At 31.9% G+C, this 24,874-nt stretch overlaps 1 protein-coding gene across 1 annotated transcript; it reads left to right on the forward strand.

The window, feature by feature from the left end:
* The first annotated feature begins 14,839 nt into the window (after nt 1–14,839).
* LOC107900390 (uncharacterized) lies at nt 14,840–15,474 on the forward strand. Its single transcript, XM_016826004.2, has one exon. It carries the CDS (start codon nt 14,923–14,925, stop codon nt 15,364–15,366), a length of 444 nt encoding a protein of 147 aa, XP_016681493.1. The 5' UTR covers nt 14,840–14,922; the 3' UTR covers nt 15,367–15,474.
* Nucleotides 15,475–24,874: the final 9,400 nt, after the last annotated feature.

Raw genomic sequence — 24,874 nt, forward strand, 5'->3', positions numbered from 1 at the left:
ACAGCTTTGTAATGTCATTTCTAATTCTTCCACTCTTCTTTTCATTTGCTCAATATTGCCTAAGCTCACTCTTAGCTCCATTACAGAATTGCAGTTTCAATACTGATACAGAATTTTCTCAAGTTCAGCCACTCTAGCTTTTAGCTCACCCTTTTCATTTCGGCTTTCTAACAAACTCTTCTCTAGGGTCTCATTTCGCATCTGGGCCTCCTGGAACTTCCTTTCCCATCTATCAGCCTTAATATTTTCCTCTTGAATTTCCTGACACCACTGCTCCGAAGTTTTCCCTAACCCAGTAACTTTCATCGAACAACGCAACCTCTTATAGTCTGTTTTCAAGCTATCCAAATCTCCCTCAGCCTTATTCTTCCCTTTTCTTAATTTTTCAGTTTCTAGTTTCTGAACATCCATGTCAAGTCTCAAATTCATCTTCTCTTCTTCCATTTGTTCTATATTCTTTTCTAACTCTGCATTCCTTATTTTAAAAATCATGTTTTATAATTTCTAACTCGGAGGGAACAACTTCAGATGTTTTTGTGTCGGCTGACTGTCTCCCTGACTTGGCCCAAAGATGTTATCATTAATCCTTTTACCCTACCACTCGATATATTCAAGGGTCACTATCGGACCTACTGCAATCTCTTCATCCGTCGAGTCTGATTCTAACCATTAGACATCTCTCGAATCTTCTTCTTGTAACCATAGCCTTTATATGAAAATTCACACTGAGCTAGTCCTTGAGTTACAGGTACGAACTGTCTTGACCTATACTATCTTAGCACTAGCAACGGTGCATAGCCAACAACTCCCCAAATCCCAAGTAGGGGGACCCAATTAAAATTACCATATCTATATAAGATCTCATCTAGAAGCATCCAAAGAGCTCTCCATTCGATATCCTCTTCTCAAAGATTCTAAAAAATTTCCACCCATTTTTCCTCCGAGATATCATCCCGCCTCGGTCTAGCCACTATCTCCTTCAAAGGTGAATGATTTTCGGAGAAAACTTGATAAGAAACCTTATCAACTTTCTAAAAGTGACTGTGGAACCATGCTAAAAGGAGCTGCACACATCTGATGAATCTACCCTCACCTGCTCTCCGACATTCGTTCAGTGATCTAAAGGTTTCTACCAAAATTATCGGGACTGGTGTAACCCCTTATCAAGTCGGTTAAAAAGATCGGTGACTACTTCATCAACGTGTCCCAAGGCTTTGGGAAATACAACTAAGCCGTAGACACTCAAGGCAAAGACATCAACTTTCTTCTTCACATCTGGGTGTGCTAGAATTAGATCCCTAAAATTCATCCAATGAATACATTTACTATCCCCCTTCTACCTGATCCGTGCTGCAACCCATTGCTCACTAATCCCGGTGATATTTATTAATTTCTTCAAAAAGGTTGAGACATTGACAGCTCTCGAGTAAGCTCTATCTGCTTGAATCTTCGAGCAACGAAGTAAAGCCATGTACTCCTCCATTGTAGGTATCAGATCACCTTCCCCAAAAGTGAAATAACTGTAAGCAGGATTCCAAAACTGGGCGAGGGCATGAAATAAGTGTTTGTCCACCTTTATGTCAAACAGATAAGGCAGATCTCCATAGCTAGAATAAAAAAACTGGTTGACCTCATCATTCCACTGATCCCAGATTTCCTTTAATTCCTACAGACTATTCTGGGTTACACTAATACGAGTGAAGTCCCACAACTCTGATACATATCCTTCGGCCAAACTATCACCTTTTTCCCGTTGCATTGCCTCAGACCAGGTTTGGACAGTCGCATTATCCTCCACTTTATCAAGAAATCTATTTTCCATGATAAGCTCTTTGTCTAGTAATCGAATATGAACCGATGCCTTTTAGGATGAAATACTATGCAGTCAAAATGCCATGCAATCAAAGCAAAACACACAAAAGTTAGTATCATGTATAAAAACAGAATTCAACACAAACAAGAAATAATAAAGTACCTATTCAGGAATCTACTAGGGTTTGGTATAGTTCTACCCAGGACAAGTTCCTAAGGTTCACTATATGAGGTTTTAGCTTCTAGAGCAAAAGTACCCGAACCAACAGATTCCTCGATCCTCACCCATTATAGGCTCATATGGACCGAGTTCGGTTCAGGGGAATACATTTCCCTATGGCTGCACAGAGATGAAAATCTCACGAAGACATAGGTACGGATGTATTCTGAAAGCGGTCCACTATCCTGCACGGAGGTGAAAACCTCACGAAGGACTAGCTTCTCACTCCCACTTAAAGGGGTAAATTTGACCAACTTATGTAATGCAAAATGCAAATTCCCAGACTTAAACCAAGCAAGTATGCCATGATGAAAACCAAGGAATGTGAAGGAAAAACGTAGTTTAAAACAAAATTTGATTTTTCGACCATAAGACAAAAATTAATCAATTTATGGCTCGACTCTCTTAATAAGTCCCCAGTGGAGTCGCCAAGCTGTCGAAACCATTTTTTGAAAACAAAAATTAGTTGTCAACTTAAAAAATGAAAATTGGAGTCACCAACAATCTTTTATTAAAGTGTGATTGGATCACCTAAAAACGATTTTGGTCTACGAGTTTTAGAAAAACGGGTTCGGGAGTCAGTTACGTACGAGGAAGGATTAGCACCCTCGTAACCCCCAAAATTGGTACCAAATTAATTATTTAATGTCTTAAGGTCGAATGATTGAAAATTCAAAAAGAAATTTAAAAATATGATCTTTTAAAATCACCCAAAAATTTAAGGAGGGGTATATTTCATATTAATCGAGAAAAAGAATTATATCCTGTGAGTTAGGACACAATTCCTTTAATCTCGACACTAGAATAAACACCAAAAATTTATTTTTAGAAATTTTGATTATCTCGGTTTTAGAAAAGGAATCATATCCCATAAGTTGGAATACGTTCCTTTTCTGATTACAAAGACGAGTTTTCTTTAAAACATGTTTTTTCAAAAAAAGGGTCGTGTATCTGGAATTATCAAAAAAAATCGAGACCCTGTAAGTTAGGATACGATCTTTCCGAATTTTAAAATACGAAGTATTTTAATTTTTTGAAAAATATGCATTTGGGTTGGAATTGATACGATACTTGAAATGTCACACAAAAAAATTTTAAATCGACCAATGGCTGTAATACGAATGTATTTAATAAATAGTTCATAGCATGTACAACAACAATGATTACATAACAAACATCATTCTAATTCTAATGTTATCCAAAAAGAATAAAATGAGTAATAACAATGAATAGCAACAACAATAACCATAACAATAAATTTTAAATTTGAAAATACTTTAAAAAGGGCAAATAAATTAATCATGGAATCAACTAACATGGCAAAAACATCAATGGGAAATGAAAAATAAATCAGCCAATATACAAAATGAAAGAAAAAAAACTAATATAAGATAGATTTAAAATTGAAAGTAGTAAATAAATAAATGAAATATTAAATAAAACAGTAAAAAAATGATGAAAATGATAATGATAATAACAATAATATTGATATAATAAATACATAAATAAAGCATATATATGAAAATATTTAAAGATTATAAAAGAAATAAAAATAAGTTAGTAAAAGAAATATTAAGATTTATAAATAATAATAATAATAATAAATCATAATAGGAAAAAAATATTAACTGAAAAATAAGGACAATAAACAAATTAATAGGTAAATAATAAAGTAAAATTAGTCAAAGGACCACATTGAATTCAGAATAAAATTTGAAGAAAAATTTGTAGTAAATTTAAATCTAAAATCAAAATAGGATTAATATGTAACGCGCGCAAAGAAACGAGGGCCAAAGGGGTAATAAACCCTTTTTTCGGACACGCGTCACTTCCTCAGGGGATTAGCGCGTCGGGGACTAAACTGAAAATCTAGAAAAATATGAGGTTCAATTTAAAAAATAAAGGAAAAAATGTGAAAAGGGTTAAATTGAAACATATCGAAAATGGGGAAGGACTTAAAGCGCATATAACCCATTAATGGAAAACACGCGAATCCTACCCGGGTCGGGTCACCGCGCGGGTCAAAGGGGAGTAAGGGCTAAAGCAGCGTCGTTTTGCCCTCTGAACTTAAAACTCAAAAAGCATCGTTTTGATATGGGTATTTAAGCCCAAATTTTTTTAAAATTTTCATTTCAACCTTTGTTTTTAAAAACCTTCAAAATTTTCTTTCAAATTCTCTCCCTCTCCCCAAGATCTGGCCATGGCTCCAACGCTGGACCACCGTGGTGGCCATCGATCGCCGGCGACGGCACCGCTGTACACGGTGGCCGAAAAAATCAAAAACCCATTTTTTTTTGTCAACTCCCAAACTCTAAAAACACCGATTTTCATCGGAATCGGCACCTCCTCCTCACAAAGGTACGATTTTTATTTTTTATTTTTGGTTTTCGTTTTTAAAAGAAAAGAAAAGGAAAAAGGAAAAATATAATAATAATAAATAAGCTGAAAAAATAAAATAACCACCTTTGAGAATGCCTTCCTAGTTCATTTTGTAGGCGGAGTGGCGGCACACGCGGAGAGAACGGCGCATGCGGAGGCTGTCGTTTGGGGGCGACGGCTGCTGTTTTTTCTGCTTGGGGTTTCTTTGCTGTTAGGTTTAGGTTATTTTGGGCTAGGGTTTGCAATGGGTATTGGGCTGTTTTGGGTATTAGGCTAATGGGTTAATAATTTGGGCTTGGTATTGGGTTTTATTTATTTTGGTTTGGTTTTATTTCTTTTTTTTTTGTTTATGCGGGCCCGGGCCAAAATTTGGGTTCTACAATATAAATATTATAAACAATTATAAAACAGATAGATAATGAGATAGATAATTAAAATAAAATTGCCAACCAAGGTTTCCATGGTTCTATTTCTAGAAAATAAAATTACATAATTGTTTTCCACAAGGCATTCCTTGGATCTTCCTCATCATGAACTCCTTTTGGAAAAATTACATTTAAGTCATATGTTCGTTTACGGCTCACAAGAATTTTATGAATTATAAAAAAAATAGTCTTACGTGGAGATGATAGTCTATGCTCTATTTCCTAAGAACGACAACTTCAAAAATTAAAAACCAATTATATAACAGATATATAATATCGCATCTATTCCTATATATAACTCAAAACATGCATAAGATCTAAATAATGTCACTTTCTATGTAATCAAATCATTCAAGAAGAAGAGAAATTTATTTTGATTATCTCTTTATACTTATAGATAAAACACAACCTGACTCTGATACCAATTGTTGGAAAAAACAGGTTTGGAAACCACAGCAAAAAATAAATTTAGGGAAAAACCAAAGTTTTAATTTTTTTTTCAAAATAAGATCTTGGTTGTGATATCTAAAATAATAAATACTTCATCAAAATTATACATTTTCGATTCATCTAGGATGAGCGCTTCGACCTAATAGTCTTCTCCACTATCCTCAAGCTCACGTCTGTCGAGTGTGAGCTCACTTTGAATCAAAAAAAAATTCACAAAAATTACCAGTGGGTAATTTCGTAATTTCTCTAACCTTTTAGGTCAAGTTGTAAATCAAAAAAATATCTTTAGAAATTTTCTAAAATAATCTCTTCAGAGAATTTTCTGAAATAATCTTTCTCTTAAATTCAAGTTTGTGTAAAATAATGACTCAAAACTCTTTTTATATAGGGAGAGTTTAAAGAGTTCAACTATGATTAAACTTAATCACTTTAGTATTAAATTTAATCTTATTAAAATAATAGAACATTTATCTACAAGATAAATATTAATTTAATTTAATATTAAGATAATCACTTTAATATTAAATTAATAAAATACTATTAAAATAGTATTAAATTAAATTTAATATTACAATAATATTATTTTTGGAATAATTAATCTGAAATCAAATTCTCTAGTAGAGTTCCAGTAAGGAGTGTAACTCTTCCACTGCTCAACCACCGAAGACCAACCACTATCGGTGATCGGAACGACGTCGTCACAGCCACCGAAACCACCGTGTCTGGTGATGTAGGTGCAACAACTTTATGGCACCCCGAGCCGATTCAGTCCGAGTCAGTGACAACCCAACCGGTTCAGTCTAGCCACTGGTTGGACCGTCAACCCAATTTCACATATCGAGCTCGATTTGATCAATTTTTGGGTCTTGATCTCGATTTTGGGCTCCCAGACCCAATTTACAATCTCAGGTCTAATCTTCAAGTTCAATTACACATTAATTTCCAAAAATATCATATTAATTTTAATTAATTTGATTTTACTTGATCAAAATTAATTTTCCCAAAAATCACTTAGATTTTCCAAATTAATTTTTCAAGAAAAGTCTTTAATCAAATTCTCTAGTTGAACAATTCTCACGACCACCTAATTTAATTCCATGTCTAATAAATCAACTCCATTAAATTATTTCCAAAGTCGTAGGATTTTTTTCTAATTCAAATGTAGTCTAATCAAGCTTTTGTTGAGCTAGTGGAAGGATCAACCAGGCATATACAATTAGGCTCTAGTAATTGCAATTATGTCCAAAAGCATTGTTCCGATAATTCGCAATTACTTAATCATGAAGTCAATCAACAAGAAGTACCATGATTGAAAACTCCTTATTGTATACTCTTTAAGAAAACAATTTATTCAACTGTTTTGTCCAATGACATCGTCATGTGTGTGTTACCCTCATATGATATACTTGATTCCTTTGAGTTAAATTCGTTCACTCAATACAATCCTATTTTATCTCATTATCACCATTGCGTCTTTTTCATGATTAATATGACCACTGTGAACAAATGACTGTGATAAATTTCTTGTTCGAGTACAAGAAACCCGTGGTCACGTTCCATATTTATCAATCCACACAATGCTTTGAGAGGATATCATTAACTCTTTAATTAAGTTATGAATTCCAGTTTTTCTAGTAAAGTCATGCCATACACAAGTCATGTACCCAATATACCGACTATAGGCTCAATCACCTTTAGAGCATAAGCCTCCACTTATATCAAAGCACATGAGTTGCATACGCATGGTCAGTGACTAACTCAGGATTTAGGTAAATCACACTATGTACGTCACAGGTGAATTAATCCATAAACGGATTCAGAATTAATTCATCTTGGGTCCAATCCAATATACCATTCTACCAATGAATACATCTATGTCTCTACTCGTGGAGTCAACTGCTCTAATTGCCAAGATTAGCCATCTCCTCAATTGTTGTTATAGATGACATAAGTCAACTACTCCGATAGCTAAGACTAGCCATCTCCCCAATTGGAGTTGTAGGTGACATAATAATCCTTCTTAATATTTGAATTGATTGTTCACTTTGATTCTTTTACAGGATTGTGAACTCATTTAGATTATCTACTGAAGTAAGTTGTCTTTCTCGCAATGTAAATGTTCTTACAACACCATTTATCATTAGTTTGAACTTAGAAAATCAATGAGCTAATATTTGCTTGTCACAATTTCGCTATGCATGCAAAAAATAAAAGACAGAAATACAAAAGAAATAATAGTAAAATGTGAAATTAACTTTATTTCTTTATTCATCGTTTAAATAAATAGAAAACAGTTACATGTTTATTGTGCACATTTCCTAAAAATGTGGTCATGGGTTGGAGTATAACTAGGGGGCTAGTTGACGATCGTTATATGATCACAAGTTTAAGCTTTTTGGATATCCAAAGATGATGCATTATAAATATCATACATAAGTTTGAAGGCATAATCATATGGAAAAACTAATAGGCTTCTCAGTATAATTAACTTATTATTTTTCTCTATTTTTACCAAAACCAGTATCTTTAACCTTCCTTCTTATCTGAAGCCCGGGACCAATTTGGATGTAAGAGGACTCTCAAGGGGGGATCGGCTGTGACAGTGGAGTAAAGGTGATACCTCTTTTGGGGTAGCAATGATTGTCATTATTAAACAACTCATTAATAACTACAATCATTGTCGCGCCGACCTGAGTTTTACCTCTACTCTACCGAAACATCCCCTCTCCGCCTGAGAGTCCTCTTGTATCCAACTCGGTTTGAGGCTTCATATAGGAATGAAGGTTAAATATATCGCTTTCGGTTGAGATGGAGAAAAAATTACATTGATTACATTGGAAAGCCCCTTCGTTTTTCCCTATTATTATGGCTTCAATCTCATGTATGATGTTTATAAGCCACCACGAACGAGTATCCGAAAAATTTGAACTTGCAACTGTATAATGACGGTCAACTAGCCCCCCAATTATACTCCAACCCATGACCGCATAAAGTTCGTCAACTGGGACTTGTACATACACTTCCACCTATAACTTTATAAAGCACTGTCTCCTAAAACTAGACTTTCATAAGATGAGCTTCTAAGGTAATGGTCTCATCCTGAAACAACATATGAAATGTGTGTGTCTCTAAGCGTTACCACATCCTCGACAATTAAAATCTACCTTTAAGCTTTCATAGTGTCTATCTCAAATCTAAAAATAAAATAAAAAACCTTAAACCCTAAAGTAAACCATAAAAACCCTAAACCTAAAAAATCATAAACCTAAAACAAAAAAACCCTAAAAAATGGTCGAGGGGAGAGAAAGGAAAGTTCGTCCAACTAGACATGTTTTCCTGCAAACTGTGTAAAAAAACTCGCACAGTTGGACACGCTTTCACACTCTCTCTCCAAAATCAGCCTATTTCCCTAAATTTTAAAAAAAAGACGTATTTTGTCAAATATTTTTTCCGGCATATATGCCTAATTCAACCTTGGTCTTTATACTTTCTATCCTTTTAAAATCAACCAAGTGAGCCTTGCAACAAATTCTAATACTATAGTTTTAAATATTATGGCCACTAGCTTGATCCAAATTCTAAATATCCAAATGTATTCCATGCACCCAATATTTCACATAAACAAAATATTTTACCATTGAGAATTAACTAAAATACCCTTTCAAGGGAAAATGACCTTTTTGCCCTTTTATGCTTTTAAACTCAACTTATTCACAACAAATGATTATTAATCAACCCAAATTCCATAATTCTCATTTAGTACTTAATACTCATCTTTAGGTATTGAATATTACAGTTTTACCTTTCTCTCGACAAAAACGAAAAATTTACAATTTAATCCTTATACTTCTGAATTCTTCCAATTTAGTTCAAAAGTGATTTTCTATCGCACTAAAATATAATCCAATAATTTTTCACGTCAAATAATAAACAATAATTCATTTTCCTATTTTGGTCATATTTTCACAATAACCCTAAACTTTTTAAGATTTACAATTTAATCTTTTTTACCATATTTTGATTTTTCTAAAATTTTTTCCATTAATTTCCATATCCAAAAGCAATTTTATTTTCATAATAATCCTTTTTTCTTACTTGTTTTCGAAATTTTCTTATAAATACATTTACCCGACACTGGTGTAGTGCCACTTATCAAATCAGAAATTGTAGAATATAAAACCTCCTGTTCTTCATCTAAATGTTTCATCTTAAAGATGAAAAAGTCTTAGAAGAACTAAACACCAAAATAAAATATGAATGGTAAAGTTAATTAGAAAGGATGACTAATCAAATAGGGGAAAAATAATCAAGGATTTAGTCTAAAATAAGAATAAAATCTTCACGTAAGTATGGGCACAAATCGGACAAAAGAACAATGATTAACCTTAGATCTTAAACAGAAGAAAACACCAACTAAAACAAAGAAAAGCCAAAAGAGAAATACGAAAGGATAGAGAGAAAACAATTGCCAATGGTGAACCGAATATACTAAAAACACCTTAAACTTTTATACCTATGGAAGCCGTTGATTTTAATATTAAAGTATGAATTTGATAGGAATGCTTATTAAATAAAATAATATTTTTTGAAAGTAAAATTAAATAACTTTTTAAAGTTCTTAAATACATAATACACTTAGGGCTCCTTTGGATGCCCAGTTACTACCAGTGCAGCACGTTTACCCTTGATTTTGGTGCAATCGCACCACGTATAGCTGTTTGGATAACATTCAAATTTGGCCAGTTAAAATCCTTCAACGCACTGGAGAGGAAATTTTAGACTGGAGTGTTAAACACCAGTAAACAAAAAGAAACGTCAGTGGGTAATATTTTTACCATTTTATTTTTCATATGAGTGTGAAAATAAGACATTTTAATATTTTAATGTTATAACTATTATTTAAATAAATACAAATATAATAATTTATAGGATAATAAATATAAATAAATAGAATATTAAAAGATACATTTTAATATTTTATTAAATGAATTTATAAATTCACATATTTTAATAATTTTAAAAAACTTATATTATATATCAATTCTAATTTGATGTCCTTAATAGTCATTTCTTATTCTCATCTCACCGCTACAGCTGCGTTTGAATCCAAACACACACTCCACCATTGTTTCTAATCTCACCGCTACAGTATCCAATCTCACCGCTACAGTAATTAATCTCACCGCCACCGCTGTTTTTAATCTCACCGGAGGTAAACACACCACCCATCCAAACTAGCCCTTACTCTCTCTTTTGAAAAAATTTGATTAGTCTTCTAAAATTTATGTTTGATGTTAAGGTTGCATCAATAAGAGTCTAAAATTCAAAATATTTTTAATTTAATATTAAAATTAAGGATTTTTATGAGAAAAAATGATAGGTTAAGAACTTATTTAACTATAAAAATAAATTAGGGCTGATTTTTTAATATGAAAAGAACGGGGTAGAAGAATTGAGATACGGACAAAGAAAAGAGAGGAAGAATAAGGGGTGGTCAAGGTTGGGGTTAGGGAGTGGGAAAGCGTTAAAGAAGACGATCAAGACCCACACAAGGGAAGTTCTCGCAAAGACGGAAGAGTTTTTCTATCATCATTGATCTAATCAATCACTTTTTAATCATGATTGAAGTGACTGTCATGAAGTTTACCAAAGCCCATAAAGTGTAGCTACCAAACAAAATAAAAGAGAAGCAAATGTGTGGAGGCAGGGATTTTTAAAGGCCGACCAGTATCGTAAATGTTGCTTTCTTATTGGACCATCTTTTAATCCCAAATCCAATGATTCATTTCAAGGCAAAAAGAGTAGTGAATTCCATTAAACAGTGTCTTCTCTAAAGCCCTTTGTTAAGTTTTTTTAAAAAATTTGATTATTATCTATCATTGGATTAATTAGCACCCTAACCCTAGATTTTCTATGACCGACTCCCTCTGTTCAATTTATGAAATATCCTTTGGGGTTTTAATTGTTACTTTCCTTATTTTCTTTTAAAATATTTCATCATCTTTATGTTTTTTTCGTAAAATATAAAAACAACAATCTTTTATTTTAGGGTAAACTACAAAAACGATCATTTTTATTTGCCTTAATTTATATTTTAGTCACTTATATTTAAAATATTACATTTTAGTCACTTACGTTATCGTTTTGTTACGAAGTGGCCACTCTACCTTTAAACTCCATTACCTCCCTAACGGCAGTCCTATGTGGCAGTCCAAATGAGTTTTAAATGTCAACTTGGATGTCCAGTTGCTAGGATGAAAATATGTTTTTAATTAAATAAACTTAATTTAGAATGTCGCGTAGGACATCCAAGTTGGCATTTAAAATCCATTTAGACTACCACGTAGGATCGCCGTTAGGGAGGTAACGAAGCTTAACGGTAGAGTGACCACTTCGTAACAAAACAATAATATAAGTGACTAAAACGTAACATATCAAACATAAGTGACTAAAATGTAATATGAGACAAATAAAAGTGACTATTTTTAAAATTAACCCTTTATTTTAATTAATTTGAAAAGTGTACAGTCATGCATTTTTCCAACTATGATTAGACACAAATGAAGGATTAAAGCAAGCCCCCAAAGAACATGTAGTTGTCCTATAAATTCAAAAGATCGAAACCTACGGAAAAAGAAAAAAGAAACAAAAGTGATGTGGCAAAATATATAAGACCCCAACGAAAATAAATAGATATAAGCTGAAGAAAATTATTACACATGAAAAACCCGAAAGCCGTAAGCCGCAAGAAAAGGAGACTGTAGATTAGAGAAGGTTTTGTTTTAGGCGGCCGAATACTTACGACTTGGACAATCACAAAAACAGGCACAACCTCAACTTAAACAAATAAATCAGTCAAATATTAAAAAAACCAATTTATTTATTTTCGATTCCATTTTATTTAGCCTTTTGTTTGAATTTTTCTTAATTATTAATAAATTTATTTAACTTACTAAAATAAAGATATAATAATTTATTTAGTTCTCCTCATTTTAACTCTTTATCTAATTTTTTTTTAATTTTTGGACTTACATTATATGTCAAGTCACTCTAAAATAGATGAGAAATTAACACCTGATAACTTTGCTGATGTGGCAACCACGCTATGCTATGTCAACAATTAATGATTTTTTTTAGAAATTTTATAACTTTTATAATTTTTATCATAATGTTAATAATTGATTAAATATTTTTTATAATTTTTTTATTTTTGAAATATTAAAACATTAATTGTTGATGTGGCATTCGAATAACAATTCACGTGTATGTTATGTCAACAAACATTAACTTTTATATATTTTTGGGTGATTTGACAAATATCATAGGTTTAAGGGTTAAAAAAAAAGCCAGAAATAAAGACTAAAATGACTTTTTTTTATATAAATTTAAAAAGTCAAATAAATTATTATGTCATAATGTAACATGTGCATTTCAAAACAAAACTATAAATACTATTTTTTAAGTTACAAGTAGAATTACAAGTAAATATTCATGATTTACAAGCAATATAATCTAAATAATTACAACCCTAATCAATCATTATAATGCCCGATTGAATTGATATCTAAGTCTGGCTAAAATAATTTTGAAAAATACTCAAATATAATCAATTTAAATAAAAATAATTTTAAAAAATATTAACACTTGATTTACACTCAATAGAATTCAAATATTGAAGATTGTCATTAAACTAAAATTTCATTGACATTATCAAATATAATATATTAATAACATTCTAAATACTTATTTTAATGAAATAATAATAATTCTTAACAAAATTTGGAAAAAAAAAAACATAAATTATGTAAAGGAAAAATTAATTACATCACCTGTTTTATCTTCTTCTTTTTTTCGACCACCTTCACCGTAACGGAAATATATATAAATGATGAAGTATAAAATAATAGACTTAATAGTGTAAAAAGTCCTCAAATTTAAAAAAGAAAAAAAATTAAGTCATTGTTTTTTTTTGTACTCAATTGGGTACTTGAACTTTCAAAATATATCAAAAAGGCCCTCAAACTTTTCAAAAAAAAAAGCAATTAAGCACCTGTTTTTTTTTCACTCAGTTGGGTATTTTAATTGTAAAAATGCATCAAAAAGGCTCCTTGACTGTTGACTTTAACAGTTGACTACTAAAGTTAATTGTCCCTAATTTTTTTTCAATTAAAGTCACATTGTGTCGTAACCATGATATGACATGTGACAAAAAATTATAAAAAGTAAAAATAAATAAAAAATATTAAAATTTAATGAAAAATATTAAAATTTCATTAAAAATAGAAAAGAAATTATACAAATAGTAACAAAATTATAAAAAATTATAAATTTTTTATAAAAATTATAAAAAAATTATAAAATGCATCAAAAAGGCTCTTTAACAATTAACTTTAACATCGATGGTTAAAGTTAATGACCCCTAATTTTTTCAATTAAAGCAATTAAGTATCACAACACAGCATGACATATGGCGAAAAATGATAAAAACTAAAAATCAACAAGAGTTATAGAAAATTTATTAAATGCTTCTTTTGGTACGCTTTTATAATCTTTTTACAATTTTTATATTTCTTTACATTTTTTTATAATTTTCTTACAACTTTATAAAATTTTATATATCTTTATAATTTTTTTCTAATTTTTAATAAGTTTTAAATATATTTTTTTATTAAAATTTAATAACTTTTATAACTTTTATTGATTTTTTTTATCATTTTTTTGCCACATTCACACCATAGTTGTGCCACGTGGTTGCTTTAAATGAAAAAAATTAAAGGTAGTTAACTTTAACGGCTAACTGTTAAACTTAATGGTCAGATGATCTTTTTGATGTATTTTGAAAGTTAAAGTACCCAATTGAGTGCAAAAAAAAAACAGGGGCTTAGTTGCTTGTTTTGAAAAAGTTTGAGGGCCTTTTTGATGTATTTTGAAAGTTCAAATACCCAATTGAATATAAAAAAATTATTATTTTTTTAAATTTTGAGAACTTTTTACACCCTTAAACCAAAATAATATAATGAATCTGGCAATGAGAATGAGTATTTGAAAATTTTAATATTTTAAATTTAATTTTCATTATAAATTATGTGCAAATTTAGATTTTATTTTAATTCTTTTTTATAATATGTAATCATTTATTTTAGTTACAGATATTCGAATATTGTATGTTATTTATAATTATAATTACAATTATATTTATAACATCTTAAAAAAAATTTACGTGTAGATATATTTATATAAACTTATATATTTAATTATGTAATATATTTAATTATGAACTGTGGTGTGGTAGTTGCTGAAATTTTCTTTAATTATGAGGTTGAGATTTGATTCTCATCTACGAGAATAAAACACATTTTATGGCTAGATATTACGAAATGATTGACCATTAATATGAACACTATAATATATTATTTTTATATTATTTTTATATATTTACATTTCTTTTTTTCTACAACAAAAGATTTACTACTGACTTTTCTAAATAATATATAAATTGATTTACTTATAATTCTGTATTATATATAAATTCGCTTTCACTTTCTCCCACTGTTCCATTCCTATATCCCTTCCTCTATTCATTTACAAATTTCAATTTAATATAATCTAATCCCCAATCCAATCAGAATATTTCTCATGGCTGAAGAAGAGTTCCAAGAGTCCGAGGTTGTGTTCTCCGACCACAACAGCAACCATTACGGCACACATGACGAGGATGCTGCTGTTAACGATGATGAGTACTTCGATTACCGAGGATTCTCCAAAAACAGCCGCGTTTCACGTAACTACAAATCCAAGAAAAACAACAGCACCACGAAGAAGAACAACAACAAGATGGCCGCCAGTTCGCTGCCTGTAAACATTCCACGTCAACACGGCGCTACTGTTTTCCATTGCGACGGCGAAGCCGATGAATATGACGACGGTGGAATGGTGCCTCCCCATGTTATTTTAGGAAGGAGAATTGCGGGGAAAATGGCGTTTTCTGTTTGTACTGGCAATGGAAGGACACTTAAAGGAAGGGATTTGAGTCAAGTGCGAAATTCAGTTCTTAGAATGACAGGATTCTTGGAAGCCTAACACTCAACCCCATACCCAAATCTTTTCATTTTCTTTTCTTATTTTATTCCTTTTAGTATCCATTTCAGAAATGAAATTCAAATAAACAAAAATCCTTGTGTTGTAATCTAGGGACTTCCATGCTTTTCTTTCTTAATAATTCATTGTTACAGGAAAAAAGAACAAAAAAGAAAATGGAATTAACAAATTTCGATGAGGTTCAAGGATTCACTTTGCTTAATTCAATGATTATATTTCTTAGCTTTGAGGTTTTGTTTGAAGTAAACCGTGGGTGAGGCAGCGGCGGCACCACATTGCCGAAGTAAAAAAAAAACACCACGTCGGAGGTTTTGTCTTGACATTGGAGATGTGCCCAACAGGGACAGCTATTTTTTATGATTGAAATAAAGAGAGAGGGGGTGAGAGACAAACACTTTTTTTTGCTAAGAGACATAAAGAATAGATGATAATTGGGTTCATGGGTTTAATGTGAAAAAAATATTGTTTTCATTAAAAAACAACTAATTTTCTTTTAGCTTCTCATTATTAAAGGTAGCTACCTGTTTTTGACGATCTACTGCCTTTTTATACACAAGATTGCATTTGCTAACTTAGGATGAAGTTTTCTCTTTCGTTGGTTGAGAGTATCTATCTGGTAGATTTCATCATGGTTTAGATTGATATAAAATTTTAGGCTCGTTTTCTAGATTTAGGGTTTGATTTGATCTAAAATTCTATCAAAATCTGACTCAGATTAAAAATGCTAAAACCGAGCTCGACCCGACCTACTCGTATTAATTTTTTTAAGATTACTTTTATATAAAAATCAATTTAAAAATATAATAAATCAAATACACTAAAAACATTAAAATAAATGTTTCTTAACAAATTGAAAATACATTAAAAAATATTTATACTTAAATAACATTAAGATAGTTGCAACTTGGCAAACAAATTTTCTAAAATAGTAGCAAAATTAACAATAAAACAAGAGTTATACAATATCCAAACAATAACAACAAAATAGTAGCAATATAATAGTGAAATAACAGCAAAACAGTAATAAAAATGAAAGTTTAGGCTAATTCGGGCCTGACCCAAGCTAAAAAAAATCCTACACGAGGCTATATTTTTTCCCAAACCCTCCCACTTTTCGGACAGACCTTCAGGCCTAGGCGGGTGGCTCGACCTATGATTAGGTTTACTATAATAGCCTATTTTTAGTGACATCGGAACAGTGATTTCAGTACCACAAATTCATTGTAAAAATATTTATTCATTTATTTATTATTTTAATGTCTACGATATGTTAGTAGTGTCGTATAAAAATTTCGTGAAGAAATTTTAACGTTTGCATGCGTAATTAAGTAAAAAGGACTAAATCATAAAAGGTGCAAAAGTTAAGTTCTATTAGTTAAAGGTATCAAATGGCTATAGAAATTTAATGTAAGAGGATGCATATGGTAATTAGACCATTTATGTGTTAGTGGGCATTCATGGATAGGTTTTATTGAAATTATTAAAGTTTTTAAAGGTTATTTTGGCAATTAGGTAATTAAGGTTAAAATAAACAAAACAAATTCTAGTTTTTTTTCATTCATCTTCTTCCTTCACTAAAATTGAAGAAGAAATAACACCATTTAGGGCTTTAAACATTCGGCTACCTCTCCTTGCTTGCATGTAAGTGATTTTTTCCCCGTTTTTAATGATTTCTATGTTTTTTAGGTTGTTGTAGCTTAATCTAGCTAGCTAGGGACTAATTTGCAAAACTATTAAAGGGTTAGGGTTTTTCCATTAATGTGTTTGTGTGATTTTTTAAGTTTGATGGAAGAAAATAAATCTTTGTTATTAAATAAACAACTTTTATAAAGTGATTTTTGATGAAATTATCATTTAGGGACTATTATGTAAAAGTAGTAAAATATCATGATGAAATTGTGAATTGATGCTTTGTTTGGGTTGATATGAGTCCCTAGATAAATCGGTTAGCATGGTAGAAATAGCATGAATTTCAATTTACGAGCTTAAAGACTAAATTGTGTAAAGAAATTAAAATAATAGGGGCTAAAGCATAATTTTGCAAAAGTATGAATTTTGGATTGAATTGAATAAAATGAATATTAAATAGATTACATTTACTTATTTAGATCAAGTTAAGCCTCGTACTGATCTAGATCGAGGGAAAGATAAAGTCTCGAACTAGTTGATTCTATTTCGTCGTCTTTGTATTCGAGGTAAGTTCGTATGTATAAATAGTTTTCTAATGTTGTTTAATTTAAATGCTATTATGTTATTTATCATGTCATGCTACGATAGAAATCCAACGACGTTTCGACGACTATTGAGCCCCATTTGAACCTTAGGAATATATAGGATACAAATGACATGTCATTAGGGTTACCATATTTCGGGTGCTGGTCCTGAATGTCCTACCGATGATTGAGTTCTAGCTTTTATTGCAGATATTCATCAACTTGTGTGAGCAGCATCGTGTAGCTATATTCTGACTGTTAACTTGTGTGAGTAGACCTATTTATGGCTCAAATGAACATTGATGTAAAGGAAAAGGAATGGTTTCGACCATATGTTTAGCACACTATGTGTGAGCTTCCCATGTATATGATACTATTCTAAGTGGTTCAATGGACATGAAAAAGGAAGGAACGGTAAGTGTTCTAATAGCTAAATTAAGAACTTACGAAAGGTAAGAATTGTTTATGATTAAAGCATGTATAACCATGTTTATGAAAAATGTGAAATCAAATGTGCTATGTTCATGAAATCTATCTTACCATGTAATGATTTTGCTAAGTTATGTGTTTAATCACTAACTTGTGTTGTTGATTGGTGCTTAGGCTTGTGCCAAGCTTATGTTGGATTGATTCATATCTATTTTATAAAATTATGCATTGAAATGGTAAGCTATGTTCATGATTTACGAACTTACTAATTATTATATGCTTACATTGTTTTTCTTTTCTATGTTTTATAGATTATCGAAAGCTCGACCAGTTTGGAAGCTCGTCGGAGACCTATCACACTATCCAGTGACTATATCGGTAGATTTTGATGTTTTGGTCATTGTTATGATGACATGTATAAGAATACTTGTGTTTGATGATCTAGTTGTTATGTTTGGCTTGTAAATGTAGTAATTTAGTTGGTGTGCTTTTGACATTTTGATGCTATAATGGTTGATGTTTATATGGTCAAATTGATGTATGTTTTAAATGACCAATTTGGTATGTGTTGATGAAGTTTCATTATGGTCAATTGTGGTAAGTTTTGGTATGGAAATAGCTTAGATATGAATGCTAGATGAATGGCCAATTTGCATATGTTTGGATAGTTTTGATGAATTGTGATTGAGGTGCCTTAATGGCATATTGGTTATATGGATTTATGGTCTATTGAAATGGTCTTATTATGCATGTTTTGGCGCCTTGTTCATAGGTGTATTTGGCTTGTAGGTACTTGTTGGAAATGGGTGAAAGAAATGGCTTGATTTTGGATTTTTTCTTGTCTACACGGCCTAAGACACGGGCATGTGTCTCAACCATGTGTGACACATGGCTATGTGACACGGTCATGTGTCTGGCCATGTGACACGGTCATGTGTCCCCTGTAGGTTTTAAAGGGTTGCAAGTCAGACAATTACACGGCCTGGCACACAGGCGTGTGGCTTAGCTGTGTGACCCAACTCAGAAAGTTACACAGGTATGGAAAAGTGTTAGGACACGACCGTGTGTCCCTATTTCGAATGTTACACGGCTTGAGACACGGGCGTGTGTCTCAGTCATGTAAGGTAACGACCATGTGACCCCTGTAGTGTGAATTTTTTCTAACTTTTTCCTTATGATTTCATATGGTTCCGATTTAGTCCTGAATTGTTTCTATGTGCTTCTAAGGCCTCGAGGGCTCGAATAAGGTAATGCTCTGTAATGCTCTGATTTATGAATAGATTTTGCTATGATTTATGAAATGTTTGGAAATGAATGATTTTAAGTTACGTTTTTACGGTAATACTGTATAACCCTATTCTGCGACGAATATGGGTTAAGGGTGTTACATCTACTATCTTTTAGTATGAGATTTCTCTATCTATTTCTCTCTCTAAGAGAGTTTGGTGGTTATGTGACGGTCTTTTCTTTATTTTTTTTGTTTCTTGATTTTTAGAGTCTGAACACTCTTACAATCTAGGCTTTTTTTTTCTTAAGTGGATTTCCTTTTGATTCCAACACTTAGGTGAATTGAATTTCAAGAGATTAGTTGTTGATTCTATGTCAATTCTTTCGTGTCTTGTTAGGCTTCATTTTTTTTCTTTATTTGTTTGCAGGGAAATTGGTGGCTTGATATGCTATTAAAAAGGACACAGAAGGGGTAGACTCTAGAGTTAGTCGATCAATTTGGAATTGATTTCATTGAGCCCTAGAGGTGTCAAGATTAGGTTAGAAGCAGATCGGAAAGCTGTTGTGAAGTCTACTTAGTTCATGGTATTAGGGAATGTCGAAACTATTTTTAAATTTAAAAAACGGGGATCGACTTTGAAAATAAAAATAGGGAGTCGCCATCGATCTTTTATTGTGGTGTGATCGGATCACCTTGAAAATAATTTTAGGTCTGCGAATTTTGAGAAAATAGGTTCGGGAGTCGGTTACGCACGAGGAAGGATTAGCACCCTCGTAACGCCCAAAATTGGTACCAAATTGATTGTTTAATGTCTTAGTGTCGAAATTTTGAAAAGATTTTTAAAAATACGATCCTTTTGACTTGAATAAATTGAATTGGATGATAAAGCTCATTTATTTTAAAGAAATAGATTGCCATACTCAGTAAGTTAGAGTGCAACATTTCAAATCCTCAAAATTAAGTTTGACTTTTAAAACCTTATGCATTTTGCGAAGGATATTTGATTATTTGGGTCAAATGAGAAAATCAAAACCAGTAAGTTAGGATTCGATTTCACAAAATTCCTAAATATCGAATATTGCCTTTATTTTCATTCGCTAGAAAAATCCTCGTCTCGAGAAAAGAATATGTCATATCCAATGCGTTAGGACACCACGTATCGAATTCTCGGGAATGAGCTTTTTATTTATGTTTTGATTTAAGCATATCCTCGATTATTTAGATTCAATGAGGAGAATTGTAACCCAATACGTTAGGGCTCAATCCTTTCGAAGATCCTAAATGTCAAGTATTGTGTTATTTTTGAAAACTTTTGTATGAAATAACTTTAACATTTGTAATCTTTTGAATGAACAAAAACGATTGAATAATAATGTACAACCAGACGATAATTCATAAACCATAATATATGTTAATGAATACAAATAATCGATAAATACCAATAAACAATGCCAAACACATAAAGGCAATAATCTCGCATCACACATAAATATGAACATTAACATTTAAAAGCTAATAATAATAAAATACTAAGAAACAAGCGAATTAATACGAACACCTACCCCATGTAAAACTTTGAAATAACTAAAAATGAAATAAAGGAAATTATATAAATTTAAAATAAATAATATATAACTGAAATTTTGAAATAAATAATAAAAAAATAAAATTAAAAAGCAAATATTTCATAAAATAATAGTGTCCCAATAAATTTAAAAATAAGTATTATATCAAAATACATAAAGATATATACATATATTAATTTAGATAAATAATATATGAGAAAAAAATAACAATAATAATATAAATAACATACGTATATACTAATAATAGTAACAAAATAATTAATAAATTAATAAAAAACAAATATAAAAAAGGGTTAAATCACAATTAGATCTAAATTAACAAAAAAATTAATGTAATTAAAACAAAGTGGGGGACTATATCGCAACGCGCGAATTACATGGGGCCCCGAGTGGGAAATATTCCCTCCCAAAACGCAGCGTTTTATGCGTGACTAAATTGAAACAAGTTCAAAGTTCATGCGAGAAATTTACAGAAAAAAATGAAATTAAAAAGGCGGAGTAAAAAGGAGGGACCAAAGGCGCAAATAGACCACACAACGAAAATGCGCGGATCCTCCCCGGGTCGGGTCACACGCGCGTGTGATATGGCCAATACGGCGCCGTTTTAAGGCCACCGGAACCGACCTTAAACGGCGTTGTTTTTCACGCAATAAATACCAACCTCCAAACCCTAAACACCTAAGAATCAAAGGACCTCCCCCTTTCCTCTCTCAGCCACAAGTAAGAAACCCCCTCCTCTCCACCATTTCGCACTTTACTGATTTATTCTCAAGACCTCTGTCCGAACTTCGATCACGGTGAAGCGATCAGAGATCCGACGGCTTAAACTAGAAAGTAAGTCTCTCTTTCTCTTATTTTTGTTTGGTACTAAACACAAAGAATCAAAGAAAAAATAGAAAAACGAATAAGATCACCATTTAGAAAACTTTTTGCTTTGATTTTCTTTGTTTTTTTTATTCAATCTCCGTCTGTGTCCCTTTACAAAATTTTGTAATGGCTTTATATAGCCAAAAAGAAAATACAAAAATCCCTATTTTTGTTTTTCTTTTTTCTCTCTGCTATTACAATTTTTAATTCGCTCAATTTGTTGTGTTATTTTCTGTCCGCATTTCTTGTTTGCTTGCGCTCTTTGTGTGTTGTTGGTTTTCTGCAAGTGTACGAAGGCTGTACAGTGATGTGGAGGGCGGTGTACGTGCGGAGGTGCACATGGGAGGAGGGGTCGGGCTTCTGCTGCAGCAATTGAGGCTTGTTTCAGAAACTGTTTAGGGTTTTAGGTTTTTTTCTTTACTTCTGGGCTTGGGTTTGTAACGGGTTTGGGTTTAGTTAGTGTTTGGGTAGTGATTTGGGCTATGTATTTGGGTACAGGTTTTAGATGTAAATGGACATTAATTGGACTTATTATTTTTGGTTTTTCATTATCTATCGGGCCGGACAATATTAGGCCATTATAGGGAAGTTGCTTGCTAATAAATCAAATAATAGAAGAGGGATTCAAAAGTTCTTCAGAGTGTATAGTTGTCAAAAGAGGTAATTGATATTAGGGATTTGGATATGAATCTATTTTCTATATTATTTATGGATGAAATTCTATGAATAATGCTCATGGAAATAGTCATTGGTCTATGATAGGGTATTGTCTTGGTCTATAGATACATGAATTGTTGTTAGAATTTTTTTCAAAGTCTAATGCTATTAAAATTGCTAAAAACTTAGGGACTCTAATTTAGATTGATGAATGCTTATGGGATAAGGGTATGGAGAGAAGTGTTTTAAGGATGAGGGTTGGTATCGATGTAAAGAATTTACTAGTTGAGGGGTCTTGGGTTTCAAAAAAGGAAGGGGGAAGGATTTGGGCTACTTTGAGATATGAAAAAAAAGTAGATTCCTATTTTGAGTGTGGAAGATTAGGCCATATTGGCATGAATTGTGAGCAAAAGGAAATTGGTGGTAGAAAGGGTAGGGGAAAGGTAAATTTGGGATGTGGATTAAAGTAATACCTTTGAAAGATATGAGTTTAGGAAAGAAAGTGGTTGGGGATGGGAAGGAAAGTGGTGGGAAGGGAATTGACAGTAATTACAGGGGACAAGAGTAGTATGTAGGGGAGTAGAGGGATAGTAGGGAGGATTTACTAGTTGAGAGAGGAAAGGGTAAAATGAGAGGGGTGATTAGTATTAGTAAGGATGATTGTTGTTTGGGCAGTAAGAAATTAGTGGAGTCAGGTCAAATGAGAGATGCATAAGATTGGAAAGAGGGTAATAGTAGTTGTTCTTATAAATGAATAGAGGGTTTTAAAGATAATTGTGAAAAGCTACAGATTGGGGTTTCTAAAGGTAAGGGTGTTGAAAGAGAATACTTTGAAGATAAGGAAAATGAGAAAGTTGAGGGTCAAACAAAAGATGAAGAGGGTAAGAAGAATTAAGTACATGGAATAGGAGTTGATAGGAACTAAAAGGTAAGATAAGATATAAATAGGTGGGTTAGGAGGGTGCAGAGGGGAATTGAGACATTAAAGAAGGAAGGGAATGAATATATTGTGGAGCTACCTCTTGAAGATGTTGGCGAAGATGAAAGCGAAGAGGAGCGAATGGGACAATTGGATGCTAATAAGGAAAACCGTATTTTTTTTGAGTTGAAAGAATTAAATTTGAAAAGGAAATTTGAAGATGAGGAAGGGAAACAAATAAAGAAGGTTAACTTGTTAGAGGTGGGGTTAAGTTTGGTGGAAAAGTGAAGAAGAAATATCAAAAGATTATAAGTAGGAAATGTGGTAAGATATTAAGGGGTAATAAGAGGAGTCACTGTGAGAAAGGCCTTTGAGATATGCTTATTGTACACAAAAACTAATTGAATATTGAGAAAAGTTGTGGTGGCTTTCCTACAACAACCACCGAAGGGCCATGAAGCTATTATCATGGAATTGTCAAGGGGTGGGATCACCTTTGATAGGTAAGACTCTTTGTGAGCTTAAGAGGAAGCATGCCATTCATCTTCTTTTTCTAATCGAAGCAAAGAAAAGAGAAGAAAATATGGAAAATTTGAGAAGGAAGGTTAAAATGGATAAAACAGTTTATGTTGAACCAAAAAGCATTGATGGGGACTTAATTATAAATCATTTGAGCCTCAACTACATATGTCCAATTGGTCCATTCGCTAGCTCGTTGAAACCATAAATGAATTGCGTGTTTGAATAGAAATGAATAGAATGAATAGAAAAAGAGAAATGGGAAATATTCAGGGATGATTATGGTTTTCTCTGAAATGGAAAATGGAACCATTTGGAAACGAATACAGGTTTCCAAAAATGGAAATGAAAATAAAAATGGAAATTTGCAATCCTTTATAGGATTACTTAAAAAATGATGGAAGAATGAGTTTATGTTTTTGGAATTTTTTTGAAGCCTGGAAATAAAAATAAACCATTCGGTCATAGTGAACATGTTGAGTTGTGACATACTGGATGAATTTTCTCGAAACTTTATTGAGGGTAAAATCGTCAAAATTTTATTAGGGGTAAAATCGTCAAAATTTTTCCAGGGGTAAAATTGAGATGAGAAAGTTATTTAATATGTAAATATTAAAGTTTATTTTGGGAAATAGAAAAACTGAATCGGGTTGAATCATATTACAGAGTATTGGATCAAAAAGGCCTAGGAAGTATTCGTAACTGGACCTAATGTGAGATACGCCCAAAACCGCGCATATAACATGAAGGGGGCGGCAACCCTAGTAGAAATATAAGGGTGAGTCGTTCACCCCTCTCCTATTCTAAGTAGGATGTTATTTTTCTATTTAAAATAAACCTCTACAACTCAACAAGGGTTCTACTTTCTCTTCCTATAAATAGATGGTACAATTAACAAAACTTTTGAGAGATTGTTATTCTACCGAAAAATAGAGAGAGTTTATTCTCAATTTTTAAATATATCTTTCCAGAATAACAATTTTATTGGTTTCTATTAAAGAATAGAGAATTTTCGTTTTCACCCCAAAATGAAAACTTTTTCTAGTTCTATATTTTGATTAAATTGATTCGG

The sequence above is a fragment of the Gossypium hirsutum genome, chromosome D06 (assembly GCF_007990345.1).
Source record: "Gossypium hirsutum isolate 1008001.06 chromosome D06, Gossypium_hirsutum_v2.1, whole genome shotgun sequence".
Classification (NCBI taxonomy): domain Eukaryota; kingdom Viridiplantae; phylum Streptophyta; class Magnoliopsida; order Malvales; family Malvaceae; genus Gossypium; species Gossypium hirsutum.